Source organism: Dama dama, chromosome 33, assembly GCF_033118175.1.
Source record: "Dama dama isolate Ldn47 chromosome 33, ASM3311817v1, whole genome shotgun sequence".
Classification (NCBI taxonomy): domain Eukaryota; kingdom Metazoa; phylum Chordata; class Mammalia; order Artiodactyla; family Cervidae; genus Dama; species Dama dama.
This window is the reverse complement of record NC_083713.1, coordinates 29,501,517-29,519,637: the sequence shown is the minus strand read 5'-3', so window position 1 is coordinate 29,519,637 and position 18,121 is coordinate 29,501,517. Positions and strand designations below refer to the sequence as shown.

At 36.3% G+C, this 18,121-nt stretch overlaps 2 protein-coding genes across 6 annotated transcripts; one reads left to right on the top strand and one right to left on the bottom strand.

Annotated features, from left to right (window-relative positions):
- Positions 1 to 44: 44 nt before the first annotated feature.
- SSB (small RNA binding exonuclease protection factor La) lies at positions 45 to 10,340 on the top strand. Of its 2 annotated transcripts, XM_061135700.1 has the most exons (13): positions 45 to 170; positions 870 to 1,106; positions 2,239 to 2,313; positions 4,840 to 4,943; positions 5,027 to 5,201; positions 5,854 to 5,961; positions 6,044 to 6,144; positions 6,947 to 7,018; positions 7,425 to 7,467; positions 7,849 to 7,989; positions 8,235 to 8,421; positions 8,546 to 8,677; positions 8,970 to 10,340. In XM_061135700.1, exons 3-13 carry the CDS (start codon positions 2,248 to 2,250, stop codon positions 9,056 to 9,058), a joined length of 1,218 nt encoding a protein of 405 aa, XP_060991683.1. In that variant the 5' UTR covers positions 45 to 170; positions 870 to 1,106; positions 2,239 to 2,247; the 3' UTR covers positions 9,059 to 10,340. The 2 variants fall into 2 exon arrangements, with proteins under 2 accessions (XP_060991683.1, XP_060991684.1); XM_061135701.1 differs by lacking the exon at positions 870 to 1,106.
- On the bottom strand, positions 9,059 to 18,111 carry METTL5 (methyltransferase 5, N6-adenosine). 4 transcript variants are annotated; one of them, XM_061135703.1, is made up of 7 exons: positions 17,675 to 18,111; positions 16,006 to 16,120; positions 15,454 to 15,635; positions 14,623 to 14,705; positions 10,663 to 10,714; positions 9,580 to 9,629; positions 9,059 to 9,161 (listed from the first exon to the last, which is right to left on the bottom strand). In XM_061135703.1, exons 1-7 carry the CDS (start codon positions 17,781 to 17,783, stop codon positions 9,123 to 9,125), a joined length of 630 nt encoding a protein of 209 aa, XP_060991686.1. In that variant the 5' UTR covers positions 17,784 to 18,111; the 3' UTR covers positions 9,059 to 9,122. The 4 variants fall into 4 exon arrangements, with proteins under 4 accessions (XP_060991686.1, XP_060991685.1, XP_060991687.1 ...); XM_061135702.1 differs by having other exon boundaries at positions 9,059 to 9,629; XM_061135704.1 differs by lacking the exon at positions 10,663 to 10,714.
- Between the last annotated feature and the right edge of the window lie 10 nt (positions 18,112 to 18,121).

The following is an 18,121-nucleotide window of genomic DNA, read 5'->3' as shown; positions in this document are numbered from 1 at the left end:
CACAGGGCGGAGCCGGCTCTGGTGCGCCGAAGCCCCGCCCACTTTGACCGCGAGGGTTGCCGGGACGGCCCCCATCTTCTTTACGCGCGGTGGGCAAGCCGGCGACTCAGAGGAGTGTAGACTCTGCTGGGGGTCGTGTGGCACGTCTCTGTGGGGCCAGGAACTGCAAGGTGAGCAACTCTAGGTGGCTAAAGAGAAGAAAGTACGAAAGGGTCTGTTTTGCGTGGTGCGCGACGGCGCGTCCCTTTCATTGCTGCCTCACGCTGGGTGCGTCCGCTCCTCGCCTTCCTCGCATTCCGGGAGAGCGCCGCGTGGGCCGCAGCCGTATGTGGCAAGCTGCGCTGGGGGCTAAGGGGCGCGGGCCGCTGCGAGGTGGGGAGCCGATCCTGCGTTCTTCGGGGGAGTGAGGATTTCCTCGCACGTGGCTGGGGCCCAGGCGACCAATTGGTTGCTTTGGGACGGACTGTGGCGGATTATTTGGACTCAGGCTGCCTGCATCCTCACTGCGTCTTTAAGGTTTCGTACCTAAACCGTTTTGCAGTGTCGCCGAAAGCGAATGTTTCGGTTGGGCTGTATAAGATTCTGGGGAGGTTGACGTGGGTTAAACGCAGAAGGGTTTCTTGGATCATACGAGACAGACTGGGGTCAGGGAATCGGGGCCGCAGGTTTTCTCCTGGCGTCACTCTCTTGGGTTTTAACGGTCATTATTCACTCACATCAGGGCTTCTGAGCGAAATTGAAAAACGTGGGTAATATTTCAGTTGTACATTCTAAGAGTGTATCTCATGAAACGAAGTTCCAGTTTTGAGTAGGCCAAAGAAGTGTTAGAGGGACTAAATAGTTCTTTTATTTCACCCTTTTCTTTATAGAAGGCTCTGGAGTACAGTAGGGCTTCCCTGTGTCTCAGTGGTAAAGAACTCGCCTGCCAGTGCAGGAGACGCTGGTTCGATCCCTGAGTCTGGAAGATCCCCTGGACAAGGAAATAGAAACCCACTCCAGTATTCTTGCCTGGGAATTTCCGTGGACAGAGGAGCCTGGTAGGCTGCAGTCCGTGGGATCGCAAAAGAGTCGGATACGACTAAGCGACTAAACAACAACAGATCACGGTAATAACTTAGGAATCGTGGTGAAAAAACCATTGCATAAGATTGACCAAATTTTGTTAGTAAGGTGTTGCACCATAGGAGAGCTTCCAGTGTGCATCCATGTTATTGCATAGTAATTACAAGTTATAAAGGGTTGCCTCCAAGAAGTGTATCACTAGAGTTAACTAATGGCAGATAGCCTTGATGAATTCTTATAAATATACAGTGTGTTTTGATGGCTTAATGGAGAACTAGAAGCAAATAATTTGAAGTCAGGAGACTGTTAGTCCTAGCAAACCAACTTCACAGACTTATGATTTTCTTGCAATGTTACTGTGAGGAATGTGAAACAGGAATGTGGCTGTAGGGTTAACCAATGTTAGTAGGCATGTGTATGTGCATGCTCAGTCAGCTTCAGTCATGTCCGACTTCTGCGACAGAGCCCAGAAAGCTGCTCTGTCCATGGGATTCTCTAGGCAAGAATACTGGAGTGGGTTGCCATGCCCTCCAGGGCTTCTTCCCGACCCAGGGATGGAACCCTTCTCTGTGTCTTCTGCATTGGTAGGCGGGTTCTTTACCACTAGCGCCGCCTGAGAAGCCCAAATAGTAGGCATACTCCAGTTTAATGTTGTTTTAGTGTTCTCAGGTTCTCAAATGATCATTTTCATATATTCCTTAATATTAGCATTTATTTATTTAACACTGTGTAATATTTTTAAAATTTTGTTTCACTCAAAAGTTTTGATAACATAGTCTTGTTTTTGGTAAATCAACTGTGGCTGATTTTAGGAAATTCAGTTCATACCAAACAAGACTGAGATCCATGATATTAACAACTGATATGCTTAAATGCATGGAGTTTTTTCCCTGAGAGCTTTCTGGATCAGCTAAATGAAGATGACCCACTCACTTTGTTATAGTGGATGGAACAATGATTTACTGAAAGAAGTGAGGATCGTTGATAGTTTTTCATCATTTAGTTCAAAATTTTTCTTTTGTTGAATTTAGAAAATTGAGTAGAGAAATTGAACCTGTGAAATTGTTTTTTATTTAGGAAAATAGTGGGATATTGATAATTAAAACATTCTTTTAAATGTCTTGAGTTCTATGTAAAAGGTAAATAACTTTTATGCCAATTTGGAAAATTTTGCAGATAGCCAGAATGGCTGAAAATGGTGATAATGAAAAAATGGCTGCTCTGGAGGCCAAAATCTGTCATCAAATTGAGGTATGATTCTTGTGGTATTACAGTGTGAAAACAGACTCTTTGAGAGGAGATTTAGGACCTTAAAACAAAGGTAGAGCATTTAATTTTGATATATTGACCTGTCTAACATTTTGGTTTGTTTTTGATTCTTGGAGTTAAGATAGATGTACAGTAGTGTACAGTTTTATATTGGTGGAGCCAGTTTCTAAAACCCAAGGACAAAGACATTTCAAAAGGTAACACTATAGACCAGTATAACTTTACTTCTTTTTTTATTTTTTTTTATAACTTCTTTACTGCTTTTGTTTCCTGGTCTATAAAATGAGGATAGAATTAGTACCTCATAAGATGGTTGTGAGGTTTACAGTAGTTCATAAAATGTCAAACATTTTGGAATAATGCATAGCACATAGAAGGATAATTTAAAAATTCTTTGTAAAATAACTTCCCTGTTAAATAGAACTTTATTCTGAAGGTCCTGATAGTTTTTGTACTCAATTAGGTCTTCTCAGTCATCGTAACTTTTAAGTGTCTGTTCTCAAAGTTCTCTTAAACTTTTTTTTAATTTAGGTATTGTAAAAAGTTGCACTTCTCTGTTATTTTAAATTTCTTGTGTTACAACTTTTTTTTTTTTTTTTTTACTAATTTCTTTATAATTGTGAAGAAAAATTATAAATTATTCTATGATCAGTATTTGGAATAATACAAAAATATATGTGGAAAAAGTCAATAATGTCCCTTCCACAACCTACCCCTTCTCAAATCTCATGCTCTTGAGGTAGTCAAGGTTAAAAGACTGATGAATACCCTTTCACACATTGGTCAGTACTCATGATAACATAATTTTTTTCCCTTTCCCTCCCACCAAAAATAAGATGCATTTTGGGGTAGTAGTTTCGTATCACCAATAATTTATACCATTTACTATTTGATATGTAGGACATTTCCAATTTTTTAACTGTAATAGTTCTGTGATGAGTATCTTTATAACATAAATACTACTAAACATGTTTACTGATTTCTGCCTCAAGGGTATGCATGATTTTTCTTAAGAACTTTTGATATTTGATATTTACTGGTGGTTAATATCTCTACCTGCATGACCATTTCTCTGTGTTCAAGCCAATACTAAGTATTCTTGTTTTTAGAATTTTTGGCGAACTTGTTAGGTGAAAATGTTTTTCATTGCTTTCAATTATAAGTTTTGATAAACTTTTTATATCCTCTAACTATTGAACACAGGATAATTTGTAATTTTTCTTCACAATTGTAAAGAAATTAGTAAAGTTGTAACATGGGAAATTTAAAATAACACAGGAAATTTAATAAACTTTTAGAGTTTTCTATTTTTTTTCTTTTTAAAAAATATTTTATTTATTTTTGGCTGTGCTGGTCTCCATTCCTCTCTAGCTGTGGAGAGCAGGAGCTACTCTCTGGTTGTGGTGTGCAGGCTTCTTATTGTGGTGGTTTCTCTTGTTGCAGAACACAGCCCTAGGGTGCTTGGGTTTCAATAGTTGTGGCACATGGACTCAACAGTTGCAGCTCCCAGGCTCTAGAGCACAAGCTCAATAGTTGGGACTCAATGGGCTTAGTTACCCTGCAGCATGTGGGATATTCCCGTATTAGGGATCGAACCTGTGTCTCCTCCATTGACAGGTGGATTCTTTACACTGAGCCACCAGGGAAGCCTGCAATAGAGGCTCTTAATTGCACAGTTCAGAAGATGCACCTGGTTACCCCTTCTGTTTACAGTCTGTTGGCCACACTAGTCACATGTTTCCAACATATTTTTTGAAAATTGAATTATGTGTAAAATATTTGAACCATTTGTTTCATGTATAAGAATGCTCTTAATTTATTATACAAGCCTACAGATTTTGTATTTCAGTGTGAATTTTTCCTTTTCACAAGTACAAAAGTGTTTTGAAAGTAAGTTTGATTTTTGTAAGATAATTTATTTGATGATTCAAATTCCCTGTTATATAATCATAAGCTTTTCCTTTACATTTTTACACATAAGTTAGTTATTTTTCTTTTGGTTGGCTAAGAAGGTTAAGAAGGTTTCATTAGGTTAAAAAGATGTGCTGGAATATAGTTGCCTTGTCCAGCAGCTGAAACAAAATAAAAAGCTAAAGTAATTTTTTTAAAAGCTGTTTCACATGATGTAGAGAACAGTAGATTTTTCTAATTTAAAAAAAATTAAAATTAGAGTGATTAACAAGTTTATTCGTTTTTATAATAGTCTCTTCTTTCCACACTGAAATGAGGCTTTTCATCTGTTAAATCCTTAAATTTTTTTTAAGGCTTTCTATTATCATGTCTGCTAATTACATTCTTTCAATAGTCATTTTTAGTTTTATATTTTTATTAAGTTGCATTATAAGTATTAAGTGTATTTAAGGGAAAATGTTTATTGCCAGTTAACTTTTGACACATATTGCTACTTTTAAAGCCTAGACCTTGGTGATGTAATGGTAATTTTTAAAAACTCCAGGATTAGAGTCGATATTCTACAGTGCTCTGCAGTATATTGTACTTATCTTGCAGTATTATTTTGGAGACTTCAATTTGCCACGGGACAAATTTTTAAAGGAACAGATCAAACTGGATGAAGGCTGGGTTCCTTTGGAGATAATGATAAAGTTTAATAGGTAAAAACATTTTTAAGTTATTAGATTTTCTGTTAACAGCAAGGGCTTTTTCTAAATCTTACAATGCTTTTATATTTTTTTAGGTTAAACCGTTTAACGACAGACTTTAATGTAATAGTAGAGGCCCTGAGCAAATCAAAGGCAGAACTCATGGAAATAAGTGAAGATAAAACTAAAATTAGAAGATCTCCCAGCAAACCCCTCCCTGAAGTGACTGATGAGTATAAAAATGATGTAAAAAACAGATCTGTTTATATTGTAAGTGGGCCTTTAATTGTATCTTAAAAGTTATGTAGAAATAACATAGATTCTTATTGGATCAGAATAAGGACTCAGGAATCATAGCTTCACCACTTGCTGTATATTTCTGGGCAATGTTCTTAACCTTTCTAGCCTTATCTTCCTACGTGGGGATGATATTTTTTACCTTATAGAACTGTTGTTAGAATTAAATGAAAAAAAAACCATATAACATGGGACAGAATCTTTGACATACTGTAAGCACCAAGTGCATATTGGCTGTTATTTATCAGTAGTTAAACTTGATAGCTATTTTCTTCAACATTAATTTTTTTATAACATTAATTTTTAAGTAGATTTTTTATACTGCAAAAATTCAGACATACAAAAGTAGATTGAATATATAATGTACCACTATCCTCTTCAACAGTTTTTAGCATGATTAATATTGCTTTATCTTTGCCCTACCTGGATTATTTTGAAGTGGATCCCAGATAAACGGGTCACTTCTATTGCACTGGTCAACAACAGCTTTTAACTAGAGCTATTAAACATTTAAGAGACAGAAAGATAATATGTATATCCTGGCTTCATTTCAAGACACAGTAAATCAGAATTTCTGAGACATTGTTTACTTGAGATGCCATTTGTGTGTTTCTTCTTTTCATAGAAAGGCTTCCCAACTGATGCAGCTCTTGATGATATAAAAGAATGGTTGGAAGATAAAGGTCAAGTGCTAAATATTCAGATGAGAAGAACGTTGCACAAAGCATTTAAGGTATGCTTGTATGTTGTTACTTTTTCTGGTTGAAAATTACCTGGGATGTAACTTAAATTTTTTTTTCTTCCTTTTTTCAAAGGGTTCAATATTTGCTGTATTTGATAGTATTGAATCAGCTAAAAAGTTTGTCGAGACCCCTGGCCAGAAGTACAAAGACACAGACCTGCTAATACTTTTCAAGTAAGTCTGTTTGCTGACTTTTTTGAGAGGCGGGCCCTTAGTTATCTAGAATTAAAACGCTGGGGTTAAGTAAGACCAGTATTTTTTAGTATCCTTAGGCATTCTTTGAGAAATACTTAAAGCTCTTTTAGTGGTACTATTAGTCCTTTGACTGTAAGGGTTTATTAGGACCTTTTCACTGCTAGCAATGAATAAAGAAGGTTAAGTTTCAGTACTTGCTTTGTATGTGAAACTTATAATTAGGCTTGATGGTAAAATCTGAGCTTTTGGTGTGGTTAGAGAATAGATCACTGTACAATCATTATCTGTTTGTATTTCTCACAGTCTATATGCCTGTGTTTTCATATAGTATAGAGGACTAATAAATAGAGATTTGAATCACATTCTTGTGTATCTCCCTTTGTGTCTAAAAACTAGCACAGACTGGACATTTTCATGTTAAAGTGAATTGCAGGTCCATAATCTCCTACTTCTGCATTGTACAGTCTTCTAAATACTAAGTACTTAAAATAAACCTGACGGACCTAGAGATGCACAGTGATAAATCATGCTATCAGTGTTATACTGAAAGTCATTGAATTATGTACTTTAAAAGAGTGAATTTTATGGCCTGTGAATTACTTCTTAGTAAAACTGTTATTTTAAAAATAAGAGTAACTTCCTTAGTGTATTTTGAATTTATAGGTAATTATGTTGATAGAAAATGTAACATTTATTCTTATGTGATATCTTAAATCATTCAATTTAACTTTCAGTCTTCAAAAGTTCTCATGAACTTAGCCTTTACATTGTGTGTCCTTAGGGAAGATTACTTCACCAAAAAAAATGAAGAAAGAAAGCAAAATAAAATGGAAGCTAAATTAAGAGCTAAACAGTAAGTACGTTGAGCTAATCACATTTTAGTTCCTTAAAGCTTTGACAAAGGTAAAGTTATTGGTTCTAGGAGGTGAAGCTGATGATGAGCTCTGAAATATGAGTAGCAATAGACCTTTCTTCTGCTTATGAAATATTGGGGTCCTAAGCTGCCTTGATAATCCTAGGGCCACATTCTGCTGCACTCTAGCATCAGAGAGTCAGAAAACGCAAGGACTGGCTTTTGTTTTATATGTGAAACTTAAAATTAGGCTTGATGGTAAAATCTGAGCTTTTGGTGTGGTTAGAGAATAGATCACTGTACTATTTAGTAGTTTAGTAATCATGATTAAGGTTAACTTTATCAGGGTTTAATTTTCTTATGCATAAAGTAGATGGAAATGTTCTAATGATATTTTTATTTGTAGAGAGCAAGAAGAAAAACAAAAGCTAGCAGAAAGTGCTGAAATGGTAAGTATATATTACTAGTCTCTTAAGAAATCTGTAATTCAAAGTTAGAACAAAAAGCTCTGGGGACTTTTTAAAGAAAATATGTAAGCAAGTCTGCAGTTGTTAATGCACTGCAGTACTAGCCAAATATTGCCTAAAATTACTACTATCCAGAGCAGTAAGATTTATATAACTAATGATGACGTGCTGGAGAAGTTAAAGTAAGTTAAAATCAGAAGCCATGTAAAACAAAGGATGATAAAGGAAAACACACCAACTACTTAAACTACTTCAAAACATTTTAGCTTCTAGTTATTCCTTATATATGTAGAGAGTGGTACATGCCATTTCTGGTTTGTGATTGCTTTAAGAAACTTTGTATTGCCTTGTATATTTTTACAGAAATCTCTAGAAGAAAAGATTGGCTGCTTGCTGAAATTTTCAGGAGACTTAGATGATCAGACGTGTAGAGAAGATTTGCACACCCTTTTCTCAAATCATGGTGAAATAAAATGGATACACTTTGTCAGAGGAGCCAAAGAGGTTTGGGGAATATTCATATGCTTTTTACCAATCAATTAAAAAACCCATAGAAACTTATCTTAAGATGACATTAAAGAAGAAAGCAATTGTTTTATTACTGTTATAACTAGACATGATGTCTGATTGATATTTTTGAGATTGTGCTGTGAATAACTATTGGAAATTAGTGACTGCAAGCTTTTTAATAACTTCCTTCCTGATGTTCAGTAGAATTCCCTGGCTTTTGTTTTCTGTCTTTGGTGTAGGGAATAATTCTTTTTAAAGAAAAAGCTAAGGAAGCACTGGATAAAGCAAAAGAGGCCAATAATGGTAACCTACAACTAAGGAACAAAGAAGTCACCTGGGAAGTATTAGAAGGAGATGTGGAAAAAGAAGCACTGAAAAAAATAATAGAAGATCAACAAGAATCTCTAAACAAATGGAAATCAAAAGGTCATTAGTTCTGATTTTCTTTTACAATTTAACTCATTTACTTGGTTAAAAATTTATAATTGGTGTTAAAAGACATCGACAAGAGATTTAAAAGAGTGATGATTTCTTAATTATGTCTCTACAGGTCGCAGATTTAAAGGAAAAGGAAAGGGAAATAAAGCTGCCCAGGCTGGGTCTGCTAAAGGAAGAGTACAGTTTCAGGGCAAGAAAACTAAATTTGATAGTGATGATGAACGTGATGCAAATGGTGCATCTGGTAAGTTTTTCTGAGTCCTTTGGTACTTTGATGAAAAATTATTTGGGCGAGAACAGCAGTGTGGTTTTGTGTAAGTGATAGTCTCAGATTGTGATTGACCCTGGTTATGGTGGTATTACATGTGGCAAACAAAAATATTTGGAAGCTAAATTTAGAGAGCAGGTCTGTACTAAAGGAAAAGCCTTTCCTCACTAGGGAAGTTATTGCTAATCTTTTTAAACAAAATTATTTTTGATAATTATGCTCAAGAGTAATGCTTTCAGTGCCCTTAATGAAAGTTCTTATTGTATAGGAGCAGTAAAAAGAGCACGAGAAGAAAGAGACGAAGAAGAACCTCCATCAAAACAACAGAAAACAGAAAATGGTGCCGAAGACCAGTAGTTTAATAAACAAATTTTTTATTCATTTTAATTAGATTTTAAGCTGCTTTTGTCTTTGGAGGCTGTTATAAAGAAAACCGAATTAAATCCACTTCGATGTCTACCTGTAAGAAAGGAAGATTTGTTGTTGTTGTTGAACTTGTCTTCTGTTATTGAAATGAGTTTTTTAATGTGCAGTTCTGTTTGTGTTCTTTTGGATTATTCAAATATCAAAAGAAACATTCTTCCATTAAGTTGCCTTTGTAATATGAATGCATTAGTACAAAGTAATAAAATGTATACTGCATAAAAATAAACTTAGTTTATTTTTTTTTTTTATTTTTGTGCCCAAAGTATTGGAGAAGAATTCATGTTAAACCAGCATATTGGCTGTTGTGATCATAGGCCCATTCTGTAGTTAAATATTTATCTTCTAGGCTGGCTTTCCGTATTTACTCAAGCAACTTGATAGCATTAGAAATAATTACTTATTGTGAAGTTTTTCAGTACTGAATGTGGATAAACCAGAATCAAGAGACTTACTGATTTTTTTTTATGAAACTTGTATGATGCTGGCAGGTCGTATCGCAGCTCTATAAAACAAAAGCCACCTAAGGATGAAAATTGTACTTCTAAACATTTACCACCCTTGACTTAAATATGGTAGTACCTTCCTATTTGTAATTTCCTAAATAATCAATAGCTACCAATTTGATAATAACCATGATTATCTTAAAAATTTCTGGTTTGGATTTTAGTAACAGTAGTCAGTAGCTAATTATCTTCCTACTAAGCATTCTCTCTAAATCACAGCTCTCAAATTTTAATGCGCAAACAAATCACCTTCAAGTCAAATCCTGTTCAAATGCAGATTGTAATTCAGTATGTCTGGGTGGAGCCTGAATTCTGCAAGTCTGACAAGCTCCCAAGGGATGTCAATGCTGATGGTCCATACTTGACAACCACACTTGGAGTAGCAAGTCTCTGACTTGGTATACTACTATTGGAACTGTTCTGAGGTCTCCACGTTGCATATTATATCTTAAACTAAGAAAGGAATGACAGTACTGAATAGGAATACAGACTTGTACACATTACTAATTGTTATGAAGGTGACATTTCAAGTTATGTTGTTAAATCCAGTCCAAAAAAAAAAAAAACCACAAAAATTCCCCCTTATTGTATACTCTTATTTCAGACTTTTCAGAATTACCTGGGTTATAGTCAGCTTCAGTTATATGCTTTTGCCATTTTGATGTCTGTGAGTATTATGCAATTTACTAATAAAAATGTATCAAACATGATTTACATAGTGTGGATGATTATATTCTGTCCCCCACTAAAAGAAAAAGCTTCATGTTATTTGACTTCAGGAACAATTAGAAAATTGAAAAGTAATCCAAGCAGAATCTGGTGGTATGCTTCAGGAATGGATTTCAAATGAAGACCTGACAAACTCTTAAGCCCAAGCTCTTAGATCACTTAAAAGTTCTCAGTAAAATGCATAAATTGGGATAATCTTGAGCAAACACTGATACCCTGCCTTTACTCCATTTCCAACCCATTACCAAACATAGATAATTATGGTTGAAATTTGTTTTGTGAGAAACTTAAAAATTGTCTTACCTGCAATAATATCTATCTTGACCTTCCACTCTGCAGCTTTCTTTTGAATATGCTGAACATAAACATGTTAATGTGAGTTGGTCTTAAAACAGTTTTCAAAAAATTGGTTTTTACTTATACTTGATTGTAAGTTTTCAAGCTTTTAAAATTTCATTAGAATTTAGACCTTTAAAATTTTTTTCAACTGGATGGATAGTATTTTAGTAAGAAGCCAAGCCATTTAATAATCTGAACTAAACTATAATTTAAGTAACAAAGCTGTTATTTCAGAAGTCGTTTGATGGACTTTGATGTGCATAAAAATATTAAAGATAAATACACAGCTCTCCCAGAAACCAGCAGAGATCTGTGTCCAAGGGCAATTCAGTGGCAGTATGGTAGAGACATAACCAGGACATAGTTTCTGGAATCACACCCTGCATTTGAACTGAAGCTCTGTTAGCTATGTAACCCTGAGCAAATTGTGCTTTCTGTGCCTCAGTTCCCTCATCTGTTAAATGAAGATAGTAATGGTATCTCATCAAATTGTTACAGACTGGTGAAAAGTGCTTTGAACTGTGGTGGCACAAAAAATAAGTACTAAATGCTGGTTTTAGCTATTTACATCTCCCTAAATTTGAGGTTCACATATTTAACTATGAGCCAAGAACTTGAGTTCTCATAATGCCTAATGAAAGAAGATAAGGCAACAACTTTTAGAGTCGTCTAGCTTATTGGAGAGTCCCAGGGACAGAGGAGCCTAGTGGGCTGCCGTCTATGGGGTCGCACAGAGTCAAACACGACTGAAGCAACTTAGCAGCAGCAGCATATTGGAGTCACTGTGATGATATGTAAGGTTCTGTCTGAGCCTGGAAAGAACAAATAACTTGGGTGCCAGTAGAAATTTTCAGTAAATTGTATAAGTCTGCCAGGACATGCTTTATATCAAATTTTCTATCAAAAAGTTGTATCAAATGCACCTATATTATGAATAGAGGGCCAAGTACTTAAAAGAGACAAGGGTCTATAGTTAAGGGGTCTGTCTGAAATAAGCGTCAATGATAATGTTACTAGTTACAATAGAATGCTTAAGCAAAATTATCACAAGGCTTATAGCAGATGTATCTACAGCATAATCTAAGGACTGTTTAATATTAGAAGTTCATCACATCTTCACAATATGCACAACACACACCAGATTAATTTCTCAAACTAGTTACTCTGCTAATGGAAATACTTCTGCATTGCTAAAATAGAAAACTGTACTTAAGTAGATATTTGCTTCAGTTCAGTTCAGTCACTCAGTCATGTCCAATTCTTTGCGACCTGATGGACTGCAGCACGCCAGGCTTCCTTGTCCATCACCAACTCCAAGAGATATTCACTTAAAATTCTATTAGGCCAGCCAAGACAATGCTGATACTGCTGCCTCCTGGTGGTGGAACATGGCAATACCAAACAATGAAGACAGGCATTCCCTGGTAATGTGACTATAGGAATTTATTCAAGTTATTAGGCTTTGCTGCTTAATTGCATTCTTTATTGGCATATTTTACTTGGTTTGCATGAACTATGTATGAGTAATATAAGACCTATGCCAGGCTGTGCAGAAGAATTCACAGTAGTCCTGACTGCTTATCCTTGGAAAGGTCTACATATTAGTCTGGCCTTTGGCTGCAGTATGGAAAGTTAGATTTTTGAGAGAGTTTTCACTCCCCATTCTTTAATAAGAGTGGGTTACTGTACTTAAACTGTTTATGCTGAATACCTGTTTTGCTGCTGGGAGTCTGGAATTTGGGTATGTGCCAGGCAAGGGGGTGATATGTGATCAGTCCCCAGTAAAAACGCTTGGCATCAGGTCTCCAGTGACCTGCCTTGGTTAACATTTCACATGCCTTGTCACAAAAATTCTTTGCTGGAAAAAATAAGTGCATCCCATATGACTCCACTGCGAGAGAACTCTGGAAGCTTACACCTGATTTCTCCTGGACTGTGACCTATACACCTTTCCTTTTTGCTGATTTTACTCTGTAACTTTTAGCTGTAATAAATCACAGTCATGAGTATGACTATATGCTCAGTCCTATTAGACTTCCCTGTGAATCATCAAACCTGAGGATGGTCTTGGGGACCTCCTCAACACAGGCTTTTTAGATATCAATAATTACTGGTGTTTGGTCTCACTTAAGTGAATGGGGATTTATTTACCAATAAAGTTATATTGTGTTCTGCTGCTTACCTACATGTATCACTACTAATTGTTCAACAGTATTCAGGCATACCTCAGAGAGATTACAGGCTTGGTAACAGACCAAAATAATAAAGTGAATATCACAAGAGTAACCTGAATAATTTTTGTTTTCTGTGCATATAAAAGTTCTGTTTCCACTATACTGTAGTCTTTTAGGTGTGCAATAGCATTATGTCTTTAAAAAGTACTTTTTTGGGGGCTGGAACTCACAGCATGTGGGACCTTAGTTACCCGACTATGGATCAAACCATGCCCCCTGAAGTGGAAGCACAGATTCTTAACCACTGGACCACCAGGGAAGTCCCCCGAAAGTATATATTTTAATTAAAAATTACTTTATTGCTAAACAATGCCAAAAACAACTGTAACAGTAATATCAAAGAGCACCAACACCCATAACAAATACAATAAAAAGCTTGAAATATTGCAAGAATTACCAAAATGAGATAGAGAGACAAAGTGAGTAAATGCTGTTAGGAAAATGGTGCTGACAGACTTGCTTGATGCAAGGTTGTCACAAACCTTAAACTTGCAAAAATGAATTATCTGCACAGTGCAATCCTGTGCTATGCTTAGTGGCTCAGTCGTGTCTGACTTTGCGACCCCATGGACTGTAGCCCACTAGGCTCCTCTGTCCATGGAGATTCTCCAGGCAAGAATACTGGGCTGGGTTGCCATGCCCTCCTCCAGGGTATCTTTCCAACCCAGGGATCGAACCCAGGTCTCCCGCATTGCAGGTGGATTCTTTACCATCTGAGCCATCAGGGGAAGCCCCACACAATAAAGGGCAAGTATGCCTATATATATTTTTAGCTATGAAATTTTATATATTTTAAAGTTTATTAGATTACCATATAGTCATAATTTGTTTCCAACCGAATTCCAGTACACTGTATTTATATTAATATTTTTCCTACAAAACCTTAAAATCTCTTAATATATATATCACTTAAAAATAACTGCTAACATACCAATTGCTACACACTATTATAAGTGCTTTGTAAACAGTAACTAATTTAATCCTCACATCAACCCTACAAAGTATAAAGTACTCTTAGTTCCTTATGCTGTAAGAGTATAGGTGAGTACAGGGTAAGTGATGAAAGTGAACTCGAATGAACTCAAAATGAACCTTGACCAAGAGAAGACAGCTGTGAAGCAGATTTGAACCTAGGTAGTCTGGCTCTACAGTCTGTTCTTGATCACTATGTTAAACTGACACTAAAAAAATGTGCTCCCCACCCCCAATTTTCTAGAATGTGTCTTATGCACCTTCAAGTATCATGTGCTGACAATAAAAAATAATGGAAGAAATAGGTTCTGAACTCAGATTAGTTTAGCTTCCTAGGCTCAGTGTTCTTAAAAACCAGGCTGTCCTTGCCTCTCTCAAGTACACTAGGCCATACAGAGACACTGGGATTACAGGCATCAACCAGGACTTATCCAAGCAAACCAGGACATACTGTAACCACAGTCACACCATGCTTCTCTATTCCTGAATTATATAGTCTCTTTCCTGTTAACAATTCCTGCCTGGACAAATCTTTGACAAATAAAGCTACTCATAAATGCTAGTTAGTTAAGGAGAAAATTTAATTTCTAAGTGCCAGATGTTTAAAAATTTCAGGAGAATTAGATACCTTGGTATTTAGTACTGATAGTAAATCCTTCAAACACTGTCATGAATTTAAAAATAAATAACACAGAATATTATGATGATTTGAACTTACTTCTCTAGTTGAGGATTTGTGTAGAGAATATACTGCTGTTCTTGCCATTTCCAAAGCAGTCTTCAGAAATGCCATATCTGTCCCTGTTAAAAGTAGAAAAAACTCTTATCAAAATAGAAGATTAAAGGAATACTGGGGATTTGGAAACATTTTTTTTCAAACTCCAAAATAGCTGTATCAAATTCTTTCTGTAACAAGACAGGGTACAAATATCTAAGATGTCCAAATATCTTTTAAGGTTGATGGAATAAAATCAGAATTATACTGTCTCATTTAAATGAGGCTAAAGTAAAAATTTTAATATATTCCAAATTAACAACTTTCAAAGAGGGCAGAAGAGAACAGGTAAAGTAGTAATCAGAATGGTGGGGGCAGGTGGAGGGAGGGCTTTTTAAACTATGCATGTCTTTTCCTCTTGTTACTCACTCCCTACCCTCCTTGCCCACAAAACAGATAAAATAAATAGCCACAGTAAGTCATTGTTACTGAAATCTTTGAATGTTGAGGCATTAAAAAGAGGTTTTAAAAGTATAAAACACTTTATAAGAAATCTTCAAAAGAGGTAAATCATTCTAGGAATCAGATGAAGAATAAATAATAAGTGAATAAATTTGTTCACTTAGCACAAATTTATGAAAACAAAGATTGAAAAATTCAGTTCTCTAGTCATGCATTAAACAGAGATTGAAATTGTAATAATTACACAGGTAAGAGACTGGTTTATTTAATGAACAGTAATAAAGTCACTTAACCAAACAATCCAATGAAAAAATGGTTTTTAAAACTTGCTTTTTTACAAAGATACCAGCACAGCTGATTCTTATTACTAACCTTTATTATTTTTGGTCCCAAAAGGAGGATTCATAATTACTGTATCAAATGATTTGGGCATTCTGTTAGATAATGAGCATACATCACATTGAACCATATCTACATTTGTTAACTCAAACTCTTCTACATTCCTATTAAATATTTCCAATGCATCTTCATCTATGTCAAATCCAACACACAACCTATAAATATAAAACACAAAGTAAATACTTATAGATCCTAAATCAAAACAACAAAACCAAAACCATGTACCATTTTAACCCAACTGGCCAAGTGACAGTGAGTGATGCCTTTCAACAGCATGATTTCCTAAACTGTCAGGGGTTGGAAACTCAGGTTCATCTAAAATATAGGCTTCTAATTGCTGCTATTACCATTTTTTGTTTTTTTTTAAGTTTGTTTTGATGTTCTGCCCATTCAAAATGTACTCAGTATTGGATTCTTGTTCCTCTCATCATGTACTGTACAGTCTCATAAATATAATTCAGTTGATTTTATTTACTCTTATTAAAACTACCCCATACTAAAATATTAATATAGTGGATCACATACCCTGCTCCTAGCATTGCGGTTCCAATGCTAAGCACTCCACAGCCACATCCTAGATCTGCAACCACTTTATTTTCAATGTCATCATATGTATTATGGATTGTATAGAGCATACATGCTGAAAGATCAAAAAATATATTAAGGAGTAAGTAGGCAAGTCGATGACCAAAAATCCAATTTGTGCAAATGACCCTTTATAAAACAATTTCTCTTCTTGCATTATTAAGTTCTCCCCCAAATTCATGTTCCAGGTTTAAAAATAATAACATATAATTAAATTTTCTTTACACAAATCCTCAACTGGAGAAGAAAGTTCAAGTCATCATAATATTCTGTGTTATTAAGCTAGAATAGGAAAGGAAAAGACCTACATCCACAATATAGCCTTTAGACACAAATATTCACACACATATACTTATGATCTACAGAAACAATATCTACTAATGAAACTTGGTAAGAACTATTGAGGAGCAGAACAGAGGCTGCTGAGATGGGAAAGGGATCTTTTAAATACACGAAGGTGGGGAACATATGGAGGTTAAGCATGAGTAATATCCACTGACACCTCCCTGCCTATCTCTGAACCTACCAAAGGTTGCTGGTCATCACTGATGCCCCAGGATCCAAAGGTTTTATCAAAACACACAATAACCGGGATGTCTCAGACTGACTGTGCTGTTGATTACTGCTGCAGGTGTTAATGTCTTTAGAGATAGTATCTCAAAGAACTAGCACAACTATGTGTATGTTTACACAGTGGGTTTCAAACAACTGATTCTTATTTGGGGGAAAAAAACGATTTCACTACAGCCAGAAGACATTAAAGAAATCATTATCTACACTGGGAAAACTGGTCTTACCCCAGATACAATTTTGTGCAACTTTTGATTGGAATTATGACAAATATATTGGAGTGAAGTGCGGGTACACCCTTTTCCCCCTGACTTTCTTTAGCAGCTTAGAAACAGAATTATGTTGAAGTTAAGGGGATTCCTCCCGGCTGGTGTTCCCAACAACTTAATCTTCCAAGGACTCTCTCAATGATTTTGGTAATATGTTTATTAACATAATGGTTTTTCCTGTGTTCTTTTATTTCCAGTACCAATCTTTATTAAGCAACATTACTGATTCTCAGATCATTTGTTAAAACTGAAATGCATCCTCATTTTTAATATTGCACCTATTCTGAATTTGTTAAAACTCAAGTCTTTCTACTACCAACTTTAGTATTCATTTCTAGGGCAGAGTATAGCGCGCAGGAATTCTTGCCCTGGCAAATTCGTTGCACTAGGAAACTGATCCTAATTTAGCAAATATTTACTGAGCTCCTAAGCAGTATAAGGAACTCTAGATACTGGGAATTGTGTGGACAAAACCAGCACATTTTTGCCCTCAGGGAGTTAATTGTGAAATGAGATTAATAAACACATTAAAAAGATGTCTAACAGTATTAAGGGGTATGCAGAAAACCAAACAGTAAAACGACAGCGTGTCCTGTGTGTGGGACGTTTTCAGCTGCAGTGTTAAGGAAGTTCTCTCCCACGCAACGTGAAATCTTAGAGCGAAATTACTCTAGACATTCTTGTATCCAAATAACTGTCTTATTTTCGTTATAAGAAAGAGTAGACAGGCCTAACCCGCAAAACAAGGGCGTGATCAGCAGCCGCCCTACCTGCAATGTGCGGCCTGGTTGGATACTGTTCTAGAAGGAGCTTGGGCTTTTCGAATCCATCCACTTGTTGCAGGCGACTCTCTAGTTCCTTAAGCCTTAATTTCTTCATTTTTAAAAAAGTGTGCGCAGGGTTTAAAGGCGCTGGATCTGTAGAGAAACCTACTTCGCCTGCATCTCCCCACCAACTCCTATCCCCCGTATCTTTTTCAGCGCCGCTGGCTGAGGGCCAAGCTGAGGACACCCAGCCCAGGGGGTTCCCGCTCTCCTCCTAGCGCCAGCGGCGGGTGGAGGCCGCGGCCAGGCTTCAACCCGCCTACAAGGTAACCCGCACGGTTACACGACTGGAGTCGCCGAGGGATCCACACGTCAAGTTCCCTCACATCCAGAAGCTGCTTCGCCTCTGCCCGGGCCGGAAGGGCCGTCACGCACGCGCACACGCGTCCGCCC